The sequence below is a fragment of the Squalius cephalus genome, assembly GCF_949319135.1.
Source record: "Squalius cephalus genome assembly, chromosome: 9".
NCBI lineage: Eukaryota > Metazoa > Chordata > Actinopteri > Cypriniformes > Leuciscidae > Squalius > Squalius cephalus.
Window position 1 is genome coordinate 39,238,444 of NC_137130.1, and position 24,800 is coordinate 39,263,243.

Here is a 24,800-nt window from a genome sequence, read left to right on the forward strand (position 1 = left end):
TAGGCTACTGGTTGGTCTGTAAACATTATAGTAATCAGTATGCACACACACACACACACATACACACAAGTAAAAAGGGCAACCCGTAGTTCAAAGAGTTTTATCATTTTTGATAACTAGACCAACAAAATCGGTGGAGTAGCTTTTAAATGTAACTCTGAGATGATTAGTAAGACTTCAATTGTTGTTCACACATGTTGGTTTTGTGTGAACTGTCACAGTCTCTTGCGTCAGAGAACATCATGTTTATGCGCTTGTTGAAACCTGTATCAGGCCCGGTTCCAGGATCAAATCCCATGTTAAATCCCATGTTAAAGGTTCTTTAACCATTGATGCCAATAAAGAACCTGTATTTTTAAGAGTGTATAAGCAACGATTTCACCATAGCAGTGTACAGTGAGACATTTAAGATTGTTTAAATTACAAGTCATCACTTTTAACAAAGTTTTATTTTCTATTAATGTACAAGTCTGTCTTTGCATTGCTTTAATGCGTTACTATTTCAACATGTCATATTTCTGTTCCACGCAGAGTGAATCCAGCATGTGGATGTCACTTCCGAAACTTTATAGCCTGTAAAACAAGTTTTATTCAATAGATACGCCTCGAACGCGAGCCAAGACCGCTCCCTTTACAGTCACTGAAACACCTCTGATTGGCCTTTGCGTTCAAAAGATTACCATCTATGTCTGTGATTGGCTGCATTGCTCAACTCAGCATAAACACGTTGTACATTTGAGGATCTCCAGTCCCGAGCGCAAACACAAATACGCAAGGACGCGTTTCCCAAACCTGTTTCGCCAATATATTATACAGTATCAACTAGCTGAGGGTTTGAGTTATGCTGTTCTCGTAGAACCGGGCCGGACCTGTGTTAACCTGTTCTGAGGAGAGGAGGGAGAAAGCGAAAGGATCGATCAGATTAAGGATGGTGGACTTTGGGTGCCGACTGTGTCACCTGTCTCTGTTGATGTGTCTCACAGGACTCCTGCAGGGGGGTAAGACTGCACACAATTTCATTTCATATTAAAGATTTCAAATATATTGACTGAACTGGTCCTTTTATGTTTAAAACGTCTAGAGACGCCTTTGCCCAGGTGTAGGGTAAGTGTCAGGGTTCAACTAAAGACACACCTTAAGATGCATGTTCTTTTCGCTACTCTCATAGTATATAAATGCGGGGGGGAAAGTATATGTTTGAATTGAACATTGGTGGAGCAACATATTTTGTATCGAAATAAATCATAAAAGTGTTTTGTTTGGTTTAAAAGTCTTTTAAATGTATGAGGTTTCAGGGAGGATCTTTTACCAGACACACGGGGTAAAAGGCACACAGTATTGATGCAAATACTTTATCTAAAGTAATATGTTTTTAATGATGTCTAAGTTATTACTTGTTCAAAACAATCACTTTTGCAAAGTTTGTACTATTTTCTGTTTATTTTGATAAATATTTTTTTGTTCAGTTAACATATTGTCATTAAAATATTATATATATATATATATATATATATATATATATATTAGGGCTGTCAAAAGATTAATCGCATTATATATATAATATAAACTATATAAATATATATACAGTATATGTATGCAAATATTTCTTAAATATATACATGCATGTGTGTGTATTTATATATACAAAATAATTATACACAGTACACACACATATATTATGTAAACACAAACTTTTATTTTGGATGCGATTAATCGCGATTAATCTTTTGACAGCCCTAATATATATATATATATATATATATATATATATATATATATATATATATATATATATATATATATATATATATATATATATTAAAAAAAACAGAAACATAATTATTCTGAAAGCACTGAAGGAGATTATAATTTGTTATAATTGTATGTAGATTTACAGTAGTAACAAATGCATGTGATATTTTATCATATTTTTAAATATGATGGTTTCATTATAAATATGGTGATTATCTCTAAGGTGGACACCCAACTTAATATATGATATTTACCATCTGAATCCGACCGTGTCATGACAACAAATCGACAAGTTAGTCAGCTGTTTATTATCATGTTAATTATTGTGTCTTTCGCCTTTTACCCCAAATACCATACTTTTACATATTCTTCTGTTTCTGAAAAACGGTTGCTTTAATTACCTTGAAAAATAATAATAAAATAAAAATAATAATTTTTAGCGATTCTCGTTTGCTATTTAAATCTTCAACATAAAAAAAAAACAAACAAAAAAACAAACATATTTGATTAAATCAGCGCAGAATCAACTTTGCGCTGCAGTTAACACAAAATAATCCCAGATCGGATGATCAGGATCCTGATCCGAAGCTTACGCAAAGAAAAATTCCTAGCAAGCAGCTTTGAGCATAAGTTGAAAGATGAACATTTAAGGGGCAATGTACAGTCAAACCACATACTAAGCTTTTCACTAAATAAATAATAATGTGGACATGAAATATTGATTTGATTTGAAACGGTTTTAAAATCTGCATTCCATACAACCATCCCTGCATTACATTGTAAAACAATCATTCTGGCAACAAGGCGAACATGCGTACTTATGCCTAAATGTGCTCTTTTTGTAAAGATTATGCATTCTAAAAAAACATTGGGTGGAAAGTAACCCGGTTTGGGTTGTTTTGCAATCAACTGATAGGTCAAATATAGACAAACCCAACCGTGGGTTATTCTAGCAGCATGTTGGGTTGTTCTTTAAACTCACCGTAAAGGTCAATGTATGCTAGTTCATTTTACAGTAATACTAGCTTGTTTGTACCTCATACATGGGGTAATATTACCAGATATTCCCAGATTAAAATTTTGTAAAATACACAGCAGAGCAACCATTGTGTTTACATGATGCAACCTTTATTTTGGATGAAAACAGTTCAGTTTTTTTAACCCTCTATGGCCTGACTTTTTGTTTTTTGGGAAAAAAAATCTTTCACCCCATTTTTTGGGAGCTTGGGGGTCCTTGATAACATATCCATCATAAAATGTCATAAATGCCTCAGGGCAACACTGTGCTACGAGGGTACTAAAACTCAAAGGTTTTCTACATAAGTGGAATAGGGAAAACAAGTAATATGTGCATTAAAAAATGATTTATTTTGACAAGCATCAATCACAAATGGTTTTAACCAATCACAAACATCAAATAATCAACAAAAACAACTATTACTACTAATTACAACTAACACCCCCCATATGTATGTGTATGTGTAGTGTTTGGTGTAAATGTTCATATGAATATGAACATTTATACGTAAAGTGTTATGGGGGGTGTTAGTTGTAATTAGTAGTAATAGTTGTTTTTGTTGATTATTTGATGTTTGTGATAGATTGAAACCATTTGTGATTGATGTTTGTCAAAATAAACCTTCTAATGCACATATTGCTTGTTTTCCCTATTCCACCAATGTAGAAAACCTTTGAGTTTTAGTACCCTCGTAGCACAGTGTTGCCCTGAGGCAACGAACAAAAAAACACAGTTTTAGTATATAAATAAAAACAAAATAAATATTTAAACAATCAAACATACTTCTTTACATACTGATGCACATGCATATATTTTTTAATAAAACAATATTTTAACTTAAACATGTTAAAAAGTTATATTTATCTTACTAATTGGTGGCACTCTGTAGCATGTGGTTTTGCTTCATTATTAAAGCACAGCTCCACCCCCCCAAAAAAGGTCACACCCACTTCAGCCCCTCATTTCATTGAACAGACATGTCAGGTGATATTATATATAAAAAAAAATATATATGTGGTTTGTTGCCTGAGGGCAACACCATGCCATAGAGGGTTAATGTATACCTACATTTAAACTTGTTTAACAAACATTTTAGAAATAAACATTTAACATTTAAGAGTTACATTTCAAGTGTAGTCAACTGTTCTCTATTATCTATGGAAGCTTGTTTCCGCCACTGAATAAAAAATAAAAAGGATAATTGCGACTTTTTTCTTGCAGTTGCATTTACATCTATCAATTCTGACAAATGCTTGATTTAAACTCACATTTGCGAGTTATAAAGTCATAATTGTGAGCTGACTTTTTCTCCTCAGAATTAAACTTTATAACTCAGTATTTAAGCGAGTTTAAAAAAGCCAGAATTGTGAGTTAAAAAGTCGCAAGTATCTTTAAAAAATAAATTCTTTCATGGTGGAAACAAGCTTCCATAGTTATCTCTTTTCTACCGAAATAGGCCTATTTCACGAAATGGCGACCGAGACCGGAAGTAGGGTAGCGATACTTCCGGTCGCGCGCCGCCCGCTACGATCGCCATTCATTCTCAAAATGGACTGTGAACAGCTTGTTTTCTCTGTCATTAATATATCTGACAAAAGTAAGAATAGCAGATGTTGTTGATAGTTTTCAGGGAGCTGTGACAAGATCGAAATTGGACAAAGGTTACAAATTATTCTTGACGTTTGCTTACATAAAAAAAGTTCTTGATGACTAAGCTCACACTTACTATAGCTAAACAAAATAAATAAATAAACTGAAATGATGTCTGATTGTAGGCTATGTTTGAAATCTGGCTTTTGTTAAGATTTCATGTTAAGTGTTAGTTTGTCCCGGAGATTGCAGCAATCTTCCACTAGTGACTAGATTATGGCTCATTTTTTGGCTCATTTTTTCATGTTACCACCATGAATGAAAGAATTGTACATCTTTACAGTGAATTTGACCTAACGTTGTTAGTAGGTCTAATAATGAAATTAAGGCAAATAATTAAAAAATGGTTAGACTAAAAACATGAATGAAGTGAGTGATATTACATGTTTTAAAAAATCACGATGTTACAAAATCACATTTTACTGTCGGGTCCCCTTATGAAAAGAAAATATATGAATTATCAATATATTAAATGGTTTAACAGTATTTGAAAATATACAGAATAATATATTGTGTTAATATTACAATATATTGAATAATACATAAAGAATTTTCATATATATAAAACTGTGAGACAATATATATTTACTAATATATCATAATGTATGTAATTTTATATTCAGTAATACACTTAATAATATATACAGGGATTAAAGTTCTCAGTCGCTACGAGAGTATATGACGGATTTCCGTCAATATCAGGGTTCCCCCCTGTCCTTATGTCTTAAATTCACTTTTCATAATTTTAAGGCCGTAAATATGCTTACATTTCTCAAATAGAGTAATAAATGTCTTAATTTTAGTTTGAATGGGAAGGACGAGGTGTAGGCTATTCACCCTGCTGAGGGGGATGTGATTAAAGCCTGGAGTGGAGCAAAAGCACGTTCCTCTCTCCACTCTAAGCGTTCTGTTATCAGCTTCCCTCCTGATCCACTCCGGGTTTTCCAGTCCCGCTCACGGAAAAACTGCTCCGTGTTTACTCATTTTTAAAAGTTATTCTAATATGTTTATTTTTTTATATATCATGAACGTCTAAATTTATAATACTATATGTAACGGTTTGGAACGTATTCTACACGTTTAATAAATGTTCCAGCAGCCCTTGCTTGCACAAGTAAACAGCAGGCCTGGCAAAGGCCCCGCACCCAGGTAACGTTAAAAAGAAAACAGGGAAAGAAAGTTACAGAAAACAACTTCTACAAACAATTTTAATTTGCCAACAGTTAATAATAATAAATAAAAGTGCATGACGTGCAAATCAGATAACAATCAAGTGCAATATAAACATGTTTTGTCAGGGCATCACTCCTGAACCGGCATCAACACTCCATTTTCAACATCTGCTTCCTCCTTCACACCACAGACACGTCTTTTTGCTGTCTGTGTCTGGCGTGATTTAACTTCTCCTCAGTTGTTCCATGAAAACCTGCAAAGCACGGCCTGCGGTGTAAGATATCTACGACCGGACTCTCGTAGACTCGTACACGGACTTCATCCACCATGAAGTGCTTAACACACAAAAAAGTGCCCCTCTTCTCTCGGTATAGCCCAAATCCAACGCTTTTTCAACATTTTGTCACAAGGAAAGCTGTGAAATTATAAATAGGGTCGTTTCTTCTTTGAGTTGAAACATAAAAAGGTACGCAACAGGACCGGTCGCTTTTAGTCTCCGCATTTGTCCTCCGACTGCTACTGCTAGCGCTTTCACCGGAAAAGAGTTTACCCTACTTCCGGTCTCGGCGGCCATTTTTGTGAAATAGGCCTATGGTGCAGGTTTTCGGGCCGATGAGTTGCCGGATTCTGAGCCTGTGCTGGGCTGATGTTCGGCGGAGCAACTGCAAACCTCAGACTGCCGTTTCTGATAGCCGAAAGATGTAATGTCCAAAGTAATTAGATTTAGTATAATAATTTTTAAAAATCATCATGCAAAATGGCCGATGCTGACTGACACTTTTTGCTGACTGATATCTCATCCCTGTATGTTGCATTTCATAAAATAAAATAATTTGTAACACAGTAAAAACTTGTATAAACTACAAAAATGTATTTCTCCAAAGAAGTGCATGGATTTGTCAGTGCTGAGCACTGCTCTCTCCTGAAGCGGACGCAGAAAGCCCACACTCTAACTCAACGGCTGGGTTGTTGGGGCAGTTCAGTAAGCAGACAGACTGGCTGAACCATCTGCTGCTGAAGTCAGATAAATGCAAACACAGAGACTCTTTCACCTAGATGTCATCAGTAGGGGCTTTTGCACCAGGTAGTTCTAGGAACTCAGTTATAGGAACTAGCCACCAGGGTTGTTCCTCGAGAACTAGTGGTTCCTCTAGGGCCGTTTTCCTGGTTGCATTCGCACCGCCAGTAGGAACTCTGAAGTGACGTAAGCCGCGCTTGATGGTGTGAGAACGCCTGAACCTGAGCTCACAGTGCTCACATTCTCTGTCTTCATTCGTTTACGATCTGTTGCACAGTCCTGTCTAATACTTTATTAGACAGAACTGTTTACAATGAAAGTAAACATTATATGAAAAAAGTATTAGCATTTTGTGTGGTTGATGCTCAAATTATGTTTTGCTTTGTCCCCTCAAAGTTGCGTTAAATATTCTCCTTTGCAAAAGTTGTCTTGTCAAAAGAAATGACTTCGATACCAAGTCGGTACTGTAATCAAAAAAATGTGATGCTTTTAGCGCTGATGAGCGTAATCGTAAACACCTCTGATTGCTCATTGTTCTCCTGGGCTCATCAAATATGTCTGTGGTTGGCTACAATGATCAGTGCTTCAAAAACATGTTGTAAATATACTTCAATGACCAAGCGCTTACACAGATACACATGGGAGCGCTTGAAAGCAGGGATCTAGTAGCGGACCGGTCCACTGATAGACGCCTGCTTGTGCTTTCAAAAGCTCCCGCTCCCGCTTTCGAAACACTTTCAAACACTTCTGTGTGCTCTCAGACGCTCACGTACGTTGATCGTTGTAGCCAGTAACAGACATATCCAATGAGTGCAAGTACACAATGGGCAATCAGAGGTGTTTACGATTCCACTCAACAGCGCTCAAAGCATCACGTTTTTTAAATGTCAGCACTAACTGAACAAGTAACAAGGTTAGTTTTTCAGGGAAGGAGGCAGGAACTGACAAAACATTCAATAACTTTAATATCCAAAATAAACAAACACAAAACGAAAGTAAAAGCTCCAAGCCTGGTCCTCTATCGTCCTTCACTGTCATCGCTCCTCCTTTTATGCTGCTGAAACTGCCCCGTGAGAACTCGAGACTGGTGTGCCGTGCAGGTGACACTCATTAACACTCGTGCCACCGACCTCGCTTCGTTCTCAAGGCTCGTTCGTTCTCATACCGCCATAGCCCCTGGCAGGCCACGAGATTGCACTCTATTCATTGCACTCTAGTCCCCCCAGTCACGGCGGGGTAAGGACAGATGAGGCGAGAGAAAAGGAGACTGAAGCATGAGGAGAGACAGAGACGAGAGAGAGGAGAGCGGAAAAAAAGATTCTTGGTCCATTTCTCAAAACATACTGCCATCCAGTCCTCCACCAGCTGGGGGAACTCCTCCGCAATGCCTACTCCAGAACCCAGGCGGCCGGCAGCGATTTAGTCAAAACCGCCGGAAACTCACTCCAGCCCACCACCTCAAGCGTCAATGGGGGCAGAAATGAACTCTGTTTGTATTATTGAATCATTTTGCTGTTATCTCTGCAAAGCTGCTTTTGAAACAATCTGTAGTGTTTAAAGCATTAAATAAATAAAGGTGACTTGACTTAGAGGGTGGAGAAGGGGTGTATTGTTACTTTCAACTGTGAGTGAGATTGACAGGTTGGGGAGTTTTTGGACATACTACCACGTAAAAAAGAGAATGTGTTGGTGCAGTTACGTGCATCCTGTTCATCTCATCACATTTAATGTCACTCCACATTTCAGTTTATTTAATGTATGCTACTTAACAAGTCTTCCTAACAATTTACCTGTCTGATGCATCTCTCCACACAGATCTGTGCTACGGCCAGCGTCTGGTCCAGATCCAGGAAGGTCCTCTGTATAGAGTGAAAGGATACCCCATCTCCATATCCTGTAATGTTAGTGGGTTTAAAGGCTCATCTCAGCAGGATTTTGAATTTAAGGTCAAGAAATCAAACGTGGATATAAATATCATCAGTACTAAAGAGACAGACTTTGCCTACGCAGTGTACGCCAATAGAGTAAGGAAAAAAGATATTGAGATTGAGAGGTTGTCAGGATCTTCAGTTCTCTTGAGGATCAACAATTTGCTGGAAGGGGATGCTGGTGATATCTTCTGTCAAACCCCAAACACAGATGGCAGATATTTCGGAAGTTATGAAGCAGAAACAAAACTTAATGGTAAGATATTTATTTATCTTGAGTGTTTTGGTGATCAATCAGATGATTTGGCTATTTTGAGATTACTGACATTTCATTGGCATATATATATATCTAGAGAGATCCATCTGTTAGCATCCATTGCCATTTCCATTTATCCGAACAGAAGATGAATGGCTATAAGCTGAAGTTGTACATATATTTATTTGAATCACTATTATATCAGACATCAGTTACTATCTAGATATTGGTATTGAAAACACATAATGGTCGACCATTCGTTACTAATGTTTTCAATGCAAAACTCCACAGTGATTGAGGACACCCTGAAGGCCTCGTACTCTGGCTCTTCCTCTCAGAGCTTGTCTGAAGGTGATCCTCTTCAGCTTGAGTGCCAGGTCTCCAGTGAAACTTATCAGCACACCCATCTGTCGGTCAGCTGGTTTCTCCACAGTGAAGCGGATGAGAACCCCCGACCAATCATCACTCTGGACAAAGATCTGACTGTAAAGCCAGGAGCTGGATTTGAGGATCGCTACCGCAGAGGTCTTATCAGCATGGATAAGGTGGAGGACACAACCTTCAGACTGAAGATGTTGCAAGTGCAGCAGTCAGACCAGGGGAAAATCTACTGCAAAGCCAGTGAGTGGATCCAAGACCCAGACCGTTCCTGGACACAGATTGCCCACAAAACCAGCACACCATGTAACGTGGAGGTCAAACAAATTGGTAAGATTTATATATTCTTATTTAAACCAGAGTTTCTCAACTAGGTTTGCTTCAGGACCCAGACTTTACACCTAGTGACCCAACAGAATTTAGAGTACAAAAGTAACAAAAAATATCCTTAAAATTTTGATATTTATTCACATTTATCTACACATTTTTCTAAATGTCTTAAATTTCAGTCATTTTATGCTCTCTGTACAATTACTCCTGCTTTTTCCTGTGTTTCATAAGTGGCTGAGGCAGGTTCGTTCAGTGTCTATATGAAGGCCTCAAAGGAGGCCCTACAGGTGGGAGATGCCCTGGACATCCACTGCAGTGTGAAGGCACAGAGTCTTCCTGGTCATTTATTTTCTGTGACCTGGCTGAAGGACCAGAAGAACGTGGCTCAGATTGGATCTTCTGGGATGCTCACCGTGTTTGACAGTTATAAAGAGAGAGAAAATGCAGCGGAGATGAGAGCAGTGAAAAGCAGTCGTACGGACTACTTGCTGACCATCCGTTCGGCTAGGGCTGAAGACCAGGGCCAATACCAGTGTGAAGTATGGCAGGAAGACATGAATGATGATGGCACCTTCAGAAAACTACAAAAACAACTGTCCAGTCCAGAGACTGTGAGCATCACCGCCAAAGGTAAATAATGCTACAGTGATTCTCCTCAACAGTCAAGTGGACTTTATTGTGTTGCAATTCAGTTGCTTAGGTGTTCTGGTCATTTCCACTGTCAAGAACATCCTAGACATCTACCATGTAATGAGACATATATTTATTATTTATAACACATAAAAATACACATAAACATTTTTTTTTTATTAAATTATATGGTATTGCATCACAAGACACTGACATTGCCTGTTTATTTGCCTGTCTGGTCAGAGAGTGATCTGACGCTGGTCATGGTGACGGAGGATGCTGTGACGGAGGGAGATACACTACAGGTCACCTGCTTGGTGTCCAGATCCAAAGGTCCTTTATCAGTGTCTTGGCAACACAAGAAAGACTCGGGGGATTCCTTCAGTGATGTCATCAGTCTGACCCATGAGGGAGTGATGAAAGATATTGGGACAAAGTATCAGGGCAGACACGTTCAAACACTCCATTCTCCAGCTGGAAACTTTACCCTGGAGATCGGTGCATCTGCAGCATCTGACAGTGGCGAATACAGGTGCAGTGTGTCTGAGTGGGCCGTACAGAGCAATGGAGAGATGACGAAAGCCAACACACAGTCTCAGCAAAAAGCCATTTCGGTTAATTCTGTTGGTAAGACTGTTATATAATCTCACATTATTCTCAGGATCAGAGAAATTGTCTAGATATGCTGACATAAATTCTTTGTCATTACTTATATTTCTACTGCATGTTACTGATACCAGAGTATGAATAATCACTGCAGACATTGATCTAATCAATGATCTAATCATTTCTTTTCAGAATCTCTAATGAAGGTGACCTTGATAAGTCGTACTACAAATGTGCATATAAATTCTTCAGTAGAATTATTATGTATTGTCAAAGGGCCTAAAGTGTCTCTGGCTGTACGCTGGATGTTTCGGCCCCCCAATTCAACTGTACAAACGAATATTTTATCCATACGCCACACTGGAGAAATCACCTGGGGAGCAGATCAGAGAAACTATCAGCTGTCCATTCAGACACAGCCGTCAGCCACACATTTTTTGCTCATTGTGCCACAAGCCAGCAAGCAACATGAAGGACAGTACCAGTGCCAAGTTGATGCCTATCAAAAGTATGTACAGAAAGCCATGAAGAACTCCAACCCATTGGCGGTGACTGTACAAAAACCTGGTAAATACAGCTGTTTATTAAAAAATAATGTATTAAAGTGAACGTTCGGCAATTAAAATGCCACTTTGTATTGTTACAATGTCAGTAGTATGACTGCAACATGCTCTGTGCATAACAGGTTTTCTCTAGTCAGGTAGCACAGATTTCAACTTTTTTCGCCTTTCTACAGCCTTTCAGGGCAGCCAAGTTTCACAAGAAGCCCACTTTGCCAGTGGTGAATTACCTCTTTAAGAAGATATACTCTATGTCAAACGTTTGGACATGGATCAAACGTTTCTTTATAGTCTTTATACTCTTTACCCTGACCCTACCTGGTCCTATTTTATTTGAACATGCTCTTTCATAGTGTAATTACACAAATAATTACTGAGTAATATTAATTAACAACATGTAGCCTAAGCCTACTTACTATGATTTAGGTCAAATAAAGCGTTGCCACCAACCTCAGTAGCAGCAAATGAAAATCTAGCAAAAATGTGTCAGATGTGGGTGTTGAGAATGCGCACGACAAAGGAGTAAGGAGTAACATACTTTATTATAATACACAAACTAAAACTTAGGAGATAGCTGTAGAATAGCAAACACAACCACGTTATCTTAGACGAGACCAAACAACGAACTGAGGAAACTAGGGGCTTGAATACACAGGGAGAGTAAACAAGGTAAAAAACAGAACAGGTATTAAATTATTAAGAACTTACGAGACTAACTAGGGAACTAAGGCAAACAGGAACACAGAAACTAAACAAAACAAAGCATACATGTGACAGTATACACAATAACCGCATTATACCAAATGTTAAATTTTGCAAATACAACCCCAAATCAGAAAAAGTTGGGACACTGTACAAATTGTGAATAAAAACAGAATGCAATGATGTGGAAGTTTCAAATTTCAATATTTTATTCAAAATACAACATAGATGACATATCAAATGTTTAAACTGAGAAAATGTATCATTTTAAGGGAAAAATAAGTTGATTAAATTTCATGGCATCAACACATCTCAAAAAAGTTGGGGCAAGGCCATGTTTCCCACTGTGTGGCGTCCCCTCTTCTTTTTATAACAGGCTGCAAACGTCTGGGGACTGAGGAGACAAGTTGCTCAAGTTTAGGAAGAGGAATGTTGTCCCATTCTTGTCTAATACAGGCTTCTAGTTGCTCAACTGTCTTAGGTCTTCTTTGTTGCATCTTCCTCTTTATGATGCACCAAATGTTTTCTATGGGTGAAAGATCTGGACTGCAGGCTGGCCATTTCAGTACCTGGATCCTTCTTCTACGCAGCCATGATATTGTAATTGATGCAGTATATGGTCTGGCATTGTCATGTTGGAAAATGCAAGGTCTTCCCTGAAAGAGACAACGTCTGGATGGGAGCATATGTTGTTCTAGAACTTGGATATACCTTTCAGCATTGATGGTGCCTTTCCAGATGTGTAAGCTGCCCATGCCACACGCACTCATGCAACCCCATACCATCAGAGATGCAGGCTTCTGAACTGAGCGCTGATAACAACTTGGGTTGTCCTTGTCCTCTTTAGTCTGGATGACATGGCGTCCCAGTTTTCCAAAAAGAAAATTCAAATTTTGATTCGTCTGACCACAGAACAGTTTTCCACTTTGCCACAGTCCATTTTAAATGAGCCTTGGCCCAGAGAAAACGCCTGCGCTTCTGGATCCTGTTTAGATATGGCTTCTTTTTTGACCTATAGAGTTTTAGCCGGCAACAGCGAATGGAACGGTGGATTGTGTTCACCGACAATGTTTTCTGGAAGTATTCCTGAGCCCATGTTGTGATTTCCATTACAGTAGCATTCCTGTATGTGATGCAGTGCCGTCTAAGGGCCCGAAGATCACGGGCATCCAGTATGGTTTTCCGGCCTTGACCCTTACGCACAGAGATTGTTCCAGATTCTCTGAATCTTTGGATGATATTATGCACTGTAGATGATGATAACTTCAAACTCTTTGCAATTTTTCTCTGAGAAACTCCTTTCTGATATTGCTCCCGCAGCATTGGGGGAATTGGTGATCCTCTGCCCATCTTGACTTCTGAGAGACACTGCCACTCTGAGAGGCTCTTTTTATACCCAATCATGTTGCCAATTGACCTAATAAGTTGCAAATTGGTCCTCCAGCTGTTCCTTATATGTACATTTAACTTTTCCGGCCTCTTATTGCTACCTGTCCCAACTTTTTTGGAATGTGTAGCTCTCATGAAATCCAAAATGAGCCAATATTTGGCATAACATTTCAAAATGTCTCACTTTCAACATTTGATATGTTATCTATATTCTATTGTGAATAAAATATAAGTTTATGAGATTTGTAAATTCTTCCATTCCTTTTTTACTCACAATTTGTACAGTGTCCCAACTTTTTCTGATTTGGGGTTGTAGTTACAGACGCCTAAGGCCAGATTTACTAAGCAGGGCAAATTCCTGCATGAGAGCGAGCGCAATACCATAAAAATGCAGATGGGAGTGGAAAGTTCTGCGCGTGATCTACTGACGACGCGCAAATTAAAAAACACAGACGCAGTCAAATGCAATCTACCAGTCTTGTTTAAGACGTGCTTTTTTGGGGGCGGTAAATAATGGCGCATTGGATAATTCATATAATTCCAATTGTATTGTCCTAAAGCATTGAGACGACTGTAGATTCAGCAGTTGGTTAAATATCTTGTTTTTTCTCTACTCTCCTCATTTTGAAATGTTTACCAACAGTCAGCAAGATGAGCCTGTCCAGACTCAAGTCTCGCCTGGAAACCACTGTCAACACCGATGCTAAGATTGAATGCTCAGTCCTGACGACAACCACAGATACTTCTCGTTTCACGATTACATGGATGATTGGGTCCCAGATGCTCTTAACTATGGACCTAGATGCTGTTGTCAAGTTTGGCCCTGCAGCTGGACTAGAGATGGACCAGAGAATCCGCATGGAAGTAAGACAGAAACAGACCTTCCAGCTGAATGTCCATCAGGTCAGAACATCTGACAGTGGACAGTATCGCTGTGAGGTGGAAGAGTGGCTTCAGGATCCTCTTGGTGACTGGTATTCCCTAAAGAAAATGTCTGGTTCCACAGAGCTTGTTGTCAATGAGAAAGGTGAAGAAAACAACACATTTACTTTATTGCAATTGCCTTTTCACTGAATTTGTATGGAACTGTCTGTTGGACATAAGCATATTGTACAAAAATGTATGAATGAGATCATACAAATTCATATGAATTAGCCACCAATTCACCAAAACATAAAATAGTTAGGAATTGCCATGAAAGTTAGTTGGATTCAGGACAGTCGTTACCACATAGGCATTTTTAACTTCATGTCACCAAAAATATAAAAAATTGCAGAAATTAAATCATCATAGAAGAGATTTATTCAAATCATTACATTTATGGATTTATGTAAATTATGTATTTTTGAATAAATTAAGAAATTCAGACAAAAAATAATTTTGTTTTTTTAATCTTTGATGTTATGTTTGATTTAAACAGAAAGTAAACTGTGTGTAAAGAAGGAGAACCGAATGCTCAACTTCACCAATCATCAGGCTGGGTTCACCGTTGACTGTGACATTGAGTCACAGTCCAGTGATAAGTCTACCTTTGAGGTCACCTGGTTCAAGGTCCAGGAGGACGGACCAGTCGCTATATACACTGCCAGGCGTGATGGTACCTTACACAGTCCAATCGGTGATAAACATCTGGTGTTTGAACGACCACTTGCCACACACTACAAACTGACTGTGCTGCAGATCCGCCCCACTGATGGGGGGCAATACTACTGTCAGGTCGAGGAGTATCTTCCAACTGCTGACAACTGGAGGAAATTGGTTTCAGATAAATCTGGAGAGCTCTCTGTCCATGTCCACACTGAAGGTAACTATCTACAAACTAACATGTCTTTATACTAAACAAATTGAGTCATTTTGATAATTTCCACTAGGATTGAGTCACTAAATTAGCCTGCTCACATCCCTTTAACCACATGGTGACCATGTTCTCACCAAGTTGGACATGTTCCTGGAACAACATCTCAATCAGCCAATATGATTTTAGGGTTAGGGGTGATGTTAGGATCAGGATTGTACACCATTTACATCAACATTTAGTCTCCCTCTAATTTTAGATAGGTTAAATAGGTCCATATTGTGCTTTTAAAGGGGCATACTACACCAGTAAAACAGCTGTTATAATATAATATAATATAATATAATATAATATAATATAATATAATATAATATTGTAATTATAATTTGCTTGTAAGGGGAAAAAAAGCATAACTGAAACTAAATATCAGGCAACTTTTAAATGGCCATCATTGTGAAAACAGACTGTTTGGCCACAAAATATCTGTACAATGTTAACCAACCAAACCTTGACCCCATGGCAAACCCAAATATGTAAAACGTGGAAATATTTGGTGACTTGCTGGTGTTCTGTTTGTCTAAGCAAGGCCCTATTTACACGAGAACGCTCGTGGGTAAAAACGTAAAAATATTTTATCAGATGTGACTTTCGTTTAGACGGCGACGGCATTTTTGGGGCTTAAAAACGCAAAAATGTGAAATCACCCTCCAAAGCGGAAATCTTAAAAACGCTCCACCGTCGCATTCCCGTCTAAAGGGTAAAAACGCAAAAGTCTGCTGGACTGCTAGGTTGTACGCAGGCGCGCGGACTTGTATGGAGATAGATTTGTGTCTTTATTACATGCGAGTAAATAAATGATCTGAGAGAAAACAAAAAAGTTTGAGAAAAAAAGTTATCACACTGATAGCAAAAAAGCATTTCATGAGAGAAAAAATAATATTTGAGAGAAAAAGTTTTCATACCAATAGCAAAAAATAATCATATTTGAGACTAAAAAAAGTTTTGAGAGAAAATATTTTCTCATAGAACATAAAAAATATAAATTTTAAATTTTAAAAATTATTTCTGAGAAAAAAAATCTCTCTCAAAATACTTTGAAAAAAACTCTCAAATATATATTTTTTGCTATCAGTGTGAAAATATTTTCTCTTAAAAAAGTGTTTCTCTCAAAACGCTTTTCTTTGCTCTCGATGCAATTTCTTGCTCTCGTGTCAGGATTTTGCTTTAGCTGTGAAATTTGTGTCATGGGCGGGGCCACGTTCCTATTGGCCAGTCGGGTGAGCATCGTCTTGTCTTGGGAGTCGAACTGAATCATTACACCATTGTTCGGTTCACCAGCATAGATGTCGCCTCTGCCTTAGTTGAGCACAGACACTCCAATGTTTGGGTAAGATGATGACACACACAACTCGATGGATAGCTAGCTGAGCAAGTTCTGCATCACTGAAGATTAAACATTAAAAAATAGCACTCATATTCATGAATGAATGTGTATTATATTATTTAGCTTGCTAATTGCTAATTAGCCATCATGCTAGGTAAACTTGCAAACTCACCTGGTTTATACTATTTTTAAATCAAATGCCAACTTAATGTTTTGATTTAGATAGTTTCACTCCTTATTTAGTGAGTAGTGAGCTAGTTTCTACATTTGCACTTGCTAGCCTCAAAGCACCTGAAGAGTAACTGCTTGTTCATCAACCTACTGTACAACTTTCAACTAAGTTAACGTTAGTATGCATGGAAGGTGGCAACCCATAGCTAGCTGACGTTAGACAGTGATTGATATACTGTTTGAAAGTGTCCCACTTAGTTTTGTTTAAAATAGTCTTTGTATGGTTGTTGCACTATACGTTTAGCTACACTGCATGTGTGTGTAGCTTGCAAACTCAGCTACACAGGGCTTATTCTAAATATTTTTTTTACCATCTAGCCGAGGTCTAGAGCTGACGAGGTAAGTCTAGTAGGCTACTAACTCTTACATTAGCAACCCAAGCTAATAATATAATACACATTCATTCATGAATATATGTGCTATTTTTTAATGTTTAATCTTCAGTGATGCTCAACTTGCTCAGCCAGCTATCCATCGAGTTGTGTGTGTCATCATCTTGGGTGCGATTTGTGAAAAAAACAGAGGGGTGGGGGGGATGTTTTGAAACATTTTTATTCATAAAAATAAATCATGAGAACATGAACTTCATCACTGCATTTGCAGGAATTGTAAATTATGTTTTCTTATTAACTCATGAAGTAGCCTAACGCAATATCTTTACTCTAATAGCTTATCTTTCCCCACACATATGAACTGTGATCATGCAGAACGAAAAAACATGCAAGAATTAAATCCCCCTCCCAGTACCATGGATTGCCACTCGGCTAGACATGTCAAAACACTTATTTATGAATGGCAAAATTAAATGGCCCAGTTTTACTGCTGCTGTTAAAGTAATAATAACGTGAACTTTAAATCACGATGCTGAGCTACAGTGAAATAATAGAAAAGACAGATGCATTATCTCGTGTTAGTCAATTCGCCTCATTCGCGCGAACTGGACGCGCCCGCGCCGCAGGACCTCTAGACGCGCGTAAACGCGTCTTTACATTGAATCGAAATCACTCGCGCCAGACGCTGAAGAGTGAGTGATCAAAAAACCTTTGCTTTAGCTTCAATTGAGTGAAACACCGTATGTGTAACTTCGGCCATTCTCAGTGGTGTGACTGGGACACTAACTCTGCTTGTCATCATAGAAACATAATCAGATTGTGATTAGGGGTGTGCCATATCATACCGTCCACGATAATACCGGTATAAATTTTTACATGATAAAAAAGTGTCATATCGCGATATCACTGATATAGCGACGCCATGACGTATGGCGCATTACGTTCCCTAGTACGCACAACAACAACTGTCTGAGCGCGAGAGCAGCAAGTCAGCCTCCAATGACGATTTAGTACCTAAAAAGGAGCTACTTAAAAAGTATTTTAATAATTCCCGCATGTCTACCACTTATAATGCCGGAAATTCCCCCGCAAACATTGATTTTTTACCAACCGTTCAGCGGTGCCGCGTCTTCTCTCTCTCGCTCTCAAAATGGGTTGCACAAGTCAAGCGTCAATACCACACTCTTGTGTTTAGCAGTCAGGACATGACGGAGTTGTCTTTTGTCACTTGCATCTTAACTAAAGTTTATCATTTTCACTTATTTTTAAGTCTTATCAGTTCAAACATTTGTGATTTTAAACTATTCAGTACTCTTGCGCGCTCTCTGAGAGATGTTTACTCTGCGTGCATCAGTAAAGCCGTCTCAAACAGCTCGCGAGTAACAAAAGTTCTTTTTCGCAGATTATATCGCTTTAACGGGAAAAAACACGCAAAATTGTGTAAAAATTCCGGTCATGGTTAGTATATTCGTAAACAGTCGGTTATGTCTGAAATAACCATAAAACGTGCGTGACATTGTGACAGACAGTATAACATCCGGGCACTAGCTCTAAAAGTGACAGCAGCCATATGTGTGTGTCATTAATGTTGTCGTCAAAACAACAAAAGATAGCTTTCATTGTAAGGAATCAGAATTGATAGTCTGTGTATTTAATTTAGTCAGGACTAGTGTTATTTTACATTTGATTACCTTGTTCAGTTTCTGTAGTATTTCTGAATAGTGTTAGACGGACCTACCCAAAAACTTTGATCTTTATTTGTATCTTTTTTGTATATATATTTTTTGCTACTTTTTTCAATTTAATTCAAAGATTGAAATCAAGCTTCTTTGTGTTGTGTAAACTCTTAAAAACAAAATGACCCAATTGTAAAAACACAATGAGTGAGCAAACATTTAGGTGAGATAAATGTAATAAAAAAAAATTCTACTTTTTTTTTTTTTATATCGCCATAAATATCATTAATATTCTTGAAATATCGTGATATAATTTTGAGGCTATATCGCCCACCCCTAATTGTGATGTTTATTCCCGCTTCAGTAATATGCTGAAGGCAGCCTTCCTTTCGACACACACGTTTTGATAGGCTATTACTCGTGAGGTGTAACCAATCAGATAGCGCCGTGGGCGGGACATTGAGCAAGTCTGCAGAGTGGTGATTACAGAGAGGCTGCGGCAGCTATATCAGAGCCAGCCAAAGTAGCGCATTTTAAAATAAAATCGACTTTAATCAAACCACGGATCTGTGATACGTTTTGTGATCCGTCTCGCCACTAGTGTAGTAGCACTGATCACTTTGAGGGGGGTTAAATTTATAAAAATAATTAAGCAGAGGCAGGGATACATTGACCTGAAAGGGGGAAATCCCACGCACCCCCCCCCCCCCCCCCCCGGTGAACCGAACAATGGTGTAATGATTCAGTTCGACTCCCAAGACAAGACGATGCTCACCCGACTGGCCAATAGGAACGTGGCCCCGCCCATGACACAAATTTCACAGCTAAAGCAAAATCCTGACACGAGAGCAAAAAATTGCATCGAGAGCAAAGAAAAGCGTTTTGAGATAAACTTTTTTTTTTTAGAGAAAATATTTTCACACTGATAGCAAAAAATGTAGTATTTTGAGAGAGATTTTTTTTCTCCGAAATAATTTTTAAAATATGATTTTTTTTATTTTTTATGTTCTATGAGAAAATACTTTCTCTCAAAACTTTTTTTAGTCTCAAATATGATTATTTTTTGCTATTGGTATGAAAACTTTTTCTCTCAAATATTATTTTTTCTCTCATGAAATGCTTTTTTGCTATCAGTGTGATAACTTTTTTTTCTCAAACTTTTTTTTTTTTTCTCTCAGATCATTTATTTACTCGCATGTAATAAAGACACAAATCTATCTCCATAGACTTGCTGTTGTTGTGTGGCAGTGCTTCACATTGCCACCTAGCTGCCTGGAGTGCATACTACATCGAATTTCACACACTTTTGCATCACCATATGCACGCAGATCCCCCCCCCCCCCCCCCCCCATAACACTCGTCTAAACGCAGAATAAAAAGTGATAACGCAACGCCACTTTTGCGTTTTCTCTTCAGATCGTTTCCGTGTAAACATAGCCTAAAGGGATGGGCTTCTCTTGTTGTATTCAAAAGAAAAGAATAATAATAATAAAAAAATAAAAAACACTTAAAGCACATTCAACCATAAATCTAATATATATACAAAACTGCAAATCTTTGTCTTTTCCAAAAAACAACAATCTAACATTTGATTTGTTTTTTTAGGTGCTGAAACATCGATTGACTGGTTATTAATAACACTGGGAATCACTATTCCTCTTATTTGTTTTCTTGTATTGGTTATAATATTGTTGTTGACAAGGAAGCACAAAAGGAATTCTGATCCAAAGAAAAAGAAAGCCGGTCTGTGGGCTGAAAACCACCCCCTTAATGCTGTGCCAAAGACTTCTGCCAGGTGACCTGTCTACCACAGCTACCGTTTTAATCACACAGCCCTGTGACACACAAAGTACTGTTACTGTCACAATCTGTTTCTTCTTTTAATTTGTAGATCATTGTTTCCTGTTTCCTTTGTTCCCGTTACGTAACGATAACTCATTGGTTCATTGATTACACAAACATTTTCCTCATTAGTTCTCAGTGTGTTTAATGCCTTCAACTCTGTCACTCTTTGTCTGTGCTTGTGCACACTGTTGCGTTGCCTTCCTGTTTTGTATTAGTCATTTTTTAATTACTCTTTTGTTTTGTTAAATAAAGTACTCTGCACTTTAGATCCACTTCACCTCGTGACAGAAAACCCAAACTGAAGAAAGGATTTATTATTATATTTATTATTTATTATAAAATGGATCTAGCAGCAGTACAAATCCTCCTCCTCTCACAGGGCTATCGCTTCCTCTAGGATCACACAGAGAGCATTTTAGGTCTGGTCCATCTCGTTAGCTCCAATGGCAGCAGCCTCTGTGTGTTTTTCGGGCAGGACTAAACAGCCAAACAAAGGCTTGCCTGCTCGTAGATGATCCTCGAGGGACATTTATTGAGTATGTGGACTGGGTACTTAGTCAATGTGGATGTGGCCAATGTGGCCTCGGTCCTCACTCCCACCGGCTCTGTCTCAGTACTCACTCCCACCGGCTCCGCCTCAGTCCTCACTCCGCCTCAGTCCTCACTCCCACCGGCTCCGCCTCAGTCATCACTCCTCACTCCCACCGGCTCTGCCTCAGTCCTCACTCCCACCGGCTCTGCCTCAGTCCTCACTCCCACCGGCTCCGCCTCAGTCCTCACTCCGCCTCAGTCCTCACTCCCACCGGCTCTGCCTCAGTCCTCACTCCGCCTCAGTCCTCACTCCCACCGGCTCTGTCTCAGTCCTCACTCCCACCGGCTCTGTCTCAGTCCTCACTCCGCCTCAGTCCTCACTCCCACCGGCTCTGTCTCAGTCCTCACTCCCACCGGCTCTGCCTCAGTCCTCACTCCCACCGGCTCCGCCTCAGTCCTCACTCCCACCGGCTCTGCCTCAGTCCTCACTCCCACCGGCTCTGTCTCAGTCCTCACTCCGCCTCAATCCTCACTCCCACCGGCTCTGCCTCAGTCCTCACTCCCACCGGCTCTGCCTCAGTCCTCACTCCCACCGGCTCTGTCTCAGTCCTCACGCCCACCGGCTCTGTCTCAGTCCTCACTCTCACCGGCTCTGTCTCAGTACTCACTCCGCCTCAGTCCTCACTCCCACCGGCTCCGCCTCAGTCCTCACTCCCACCGGCTCTGCCTCAGTACTCACTCCCACCGGCTCTGTCTCAGTACTCACTCCCACCGGCTCTGTCTCAGTACTCACTCCGCCTCAGTCCTCACTCCCACCGGCTCCGCCTCAGTCCTCACTCCCACCGGCTCTGTCTCAGTACTCACTCCGCCACAGTCCTCACTCCCACCGGCTCCGCCTCAGTCCTCACTCCCACCGGCTCTGCCTCAGTCCTCACTCCCACCGGCTCTGCCTCAGTCCTCACTCCCACCGGCTCTGTCTCAGTCCTCACTCCGCCTCAATCCTCACTCCCACCGGCTCTGTCTCAGTCCTCACTCCGCCTCAATCCTCACTCCCACCGGCTCCGCCTCAGTCCTCACTCCCACCGGCTCTGTCTCAGTACTCACTCCGCCTCAGTCCTCACTCCCACCGGCTCCGCCTCAGTCCTCACTCCCACCGGCTCTGCCTCAGTACTCACTCCCACCGGCTCTGTCTCAGTACTCACTCCGCCTCAGTCCTCACTCCCACCGGCTCTGTCTCAGTACTCACTCCGCCTCAATCCTCACTCCCACCGGCTCTGCCTCAGTACTCACTCCCACCGGCTCTGTCTCAGTCCTCACTCCGCCTCAATCCTCACTCCCACCGGCTCTGCCTCAGTACTCACTCCCACCGGCTCTGTCTCAGTACTCACTCCGCCTCAGTACTCACTCCCACCGGCTCCGCCTCAGTCCTCACTCCCACCGGCTCTGTCTCAGTCCTCACTCCGCCTCAATCCTCACTCCCACCGGCTCTGCCTCAGTACTCACTCCCACCGGCTCTGTCTCAGTACTCACTCCGCCTCAGTCCTCACTCCCACCGGCTCCGCCTCAGTCCTCACTCCCACCGGCTCTGTCTCAGTACTCACTCCGCCACAGTCCTCACTCCCACCGGCTCCGCCTCAGTCCTCACTCCCACCGGCTCTGCCTCAGTCCTCACTCCCACCGGCTCTGCCTCAGTCCTCACTCCCACCGGCTCTGTCTCAGTCCTCACTCCGCCTCAATCCTCACTCCCACCGGCTCTGTCTCAGTCCTCACTCCGCCTCAATCCTCACTCCCACCGGCTCCGCCTCAGTCCTCACTCCCACCGGCTCTGTCTCAGTACTCACTCCGCCTCAGTCCTCACTCCCACCGGCTCCGCCTCAGTCCTCACTCCCACCGGCTCTGCCTCAGTACTCACTCCCACCGGCTCTGTCTCAGTACTCACTCCGCCTCAGTCCTCACTCCCACCGGCTCTGTCTCAGTACTCACTCCGCCTCAATCCTCACTCCCACCGGCTCTGCCTCAGTACTCACTCCCACCGGCTCTGTCTCAGTCCTCACTCCGCCTCAATCCTCACTCCCACCGGCTCTGCCTCAGTACTCACTCCCACCGGCTCTGTCTCAGTACTCACTCCGCCTCAGTACTCACTCCCACCGGCTCTGCCTCAGTACTCACTCCCACCGGCTCTGTCTCAGTCCTCACTCCGCCTCAATCCTCACTCCCACCGGCTCTGCCTCAGTACTCACTCCGCCTCAGTCATCACTCCTCACTCCCACCGGCTCTGCCTCAGTCCTCACGCCCACCTGCTCTGTCTCAGTCCTCACTCCCACCGGCTCTGTCTCAGTCCTCACTCCGCCACAGTCCTCACTCCCACCGGCTCTGTCTCAGTACTCACTCCGCCTCAGTCATCACTCCTCACTCCCACCGGCTCCGCCTCAGTCCTCACTCCCACTGGCTCTGTCTCAGTCCTCACTCCGCCTCAATCCTCACTCCCACCGGCTCCGCCTCAGTCCTCACTCCCACCGGCTCTGTCTCAGTCCTCACTCCCACCGGCTCTGTCTCAGTACTCACTCCGCCTCAGTCATCACTCCTCACTCCCACCGGTTCCACCTCAGTCCTTTGGCACCCTGGCTCCACCTCGGCCTCTTTCCAGACTCACTTTTAAATAACACATTTCAAATCAGCAATACAATTTTTAATTACCTGTCCCATAAATGTTGTTTCTTATGTTCAAATAGTGTTAAAAACGCTTATATTTCAGGCTGGACAAGCCGATGTGCATGTGCTTTCCTAATTACATATCTCAGGTGACTGACTGTTTCTATAGCAGATAAAAGGATAAAAACAAGGCAGTCAGAGAGAGACTTACAGTCTTTACAATGGCATGCACTCTATGAATGTATCGAGCACATGTAATTTTCAAAACTCACAACTTTCAAAAAACATTTATAGGGTTTTTGTCAATTGAAAGTATTTTGTAAAGATGTTTTGTCAACAGTTGTTAAACATCAAAGAGTCAAAAGTTAAATATGGTGCTACCCTGACTAAGGTCTATTACAATAGGCCATGACCTTGAAAGACTTTTGTCTAAACACATTAAAATCAAGCCATACACACATTCGGCATGTATATGTGGATTATAATGAAATATTAGTTTTAGGTTTGTGAATTGTTTGTTTTTTTACTTTGCTTCAAATGTACACAAATTCGTTTGTATATTTTTAACCGTTTGAGACTTTGGTTTAGAAATATAACTTGTCTGAATCTGCAACCACAAATGGATGGCCTTTGTAATATCATAATTGCCTGTTCATAATTCAAGAAATTCTCCTTTAATGCAAATATATTTGAGACTGTGACTGATATAGGGCCTAGACCTTTATCAGTATCACTATGGAAACTTTCCTTTTTATTTGCACACCATGTAAATAAATTTGCAATCCACCTTTGGCTGTGTAATGTTCTTGCTGTTTTCCTGTTTATGAATGTTTGCTCATGTAATGTAATGTAACAAAAGAAGCAACAGATATTTTCTTCCATATTGTGATGCACATTTAAGTGAAGCGAATGATCAAAATGGAAATTAAATGTACGGTGTGGACTTGTTTCTATCCATCAGCTG

General features: G+C 40.6%; 1 protein-coding gene across 1 annotated transcript; it reads left to right on the plus strand.

Moving 5' to 3' along the window:
* The first annotated feature begins 747 nt into the window (after positions 1-747).
* Positions 748-21,296, plus strand: igsf3l (immunoglobulin superfamily, member 3-like). The gene is made up of 9 exons (XM_079880647.1): positions 748-998; positions 8,427-8,795; positions 9,087-9,503; positions 9,735-10,133; positions 10,377-10,760; positions 10,932-11,306; positions 14,034-14,417; positions 14,811-15,194; positions 20,414-21,296. Exons 1-9 carry the CDS (start codon positions 929-931, stop codon positions 20,605-20,607), a joined length of 2,976 nt encoding a protein of 991 aa, XP_079736773.1. The 5' UTR covers positions 748-928; the 3' UTR covers positions 20,608-21,296.
* Positions 21,297-24,800: the final 3,504 nt, after the last annotated feature.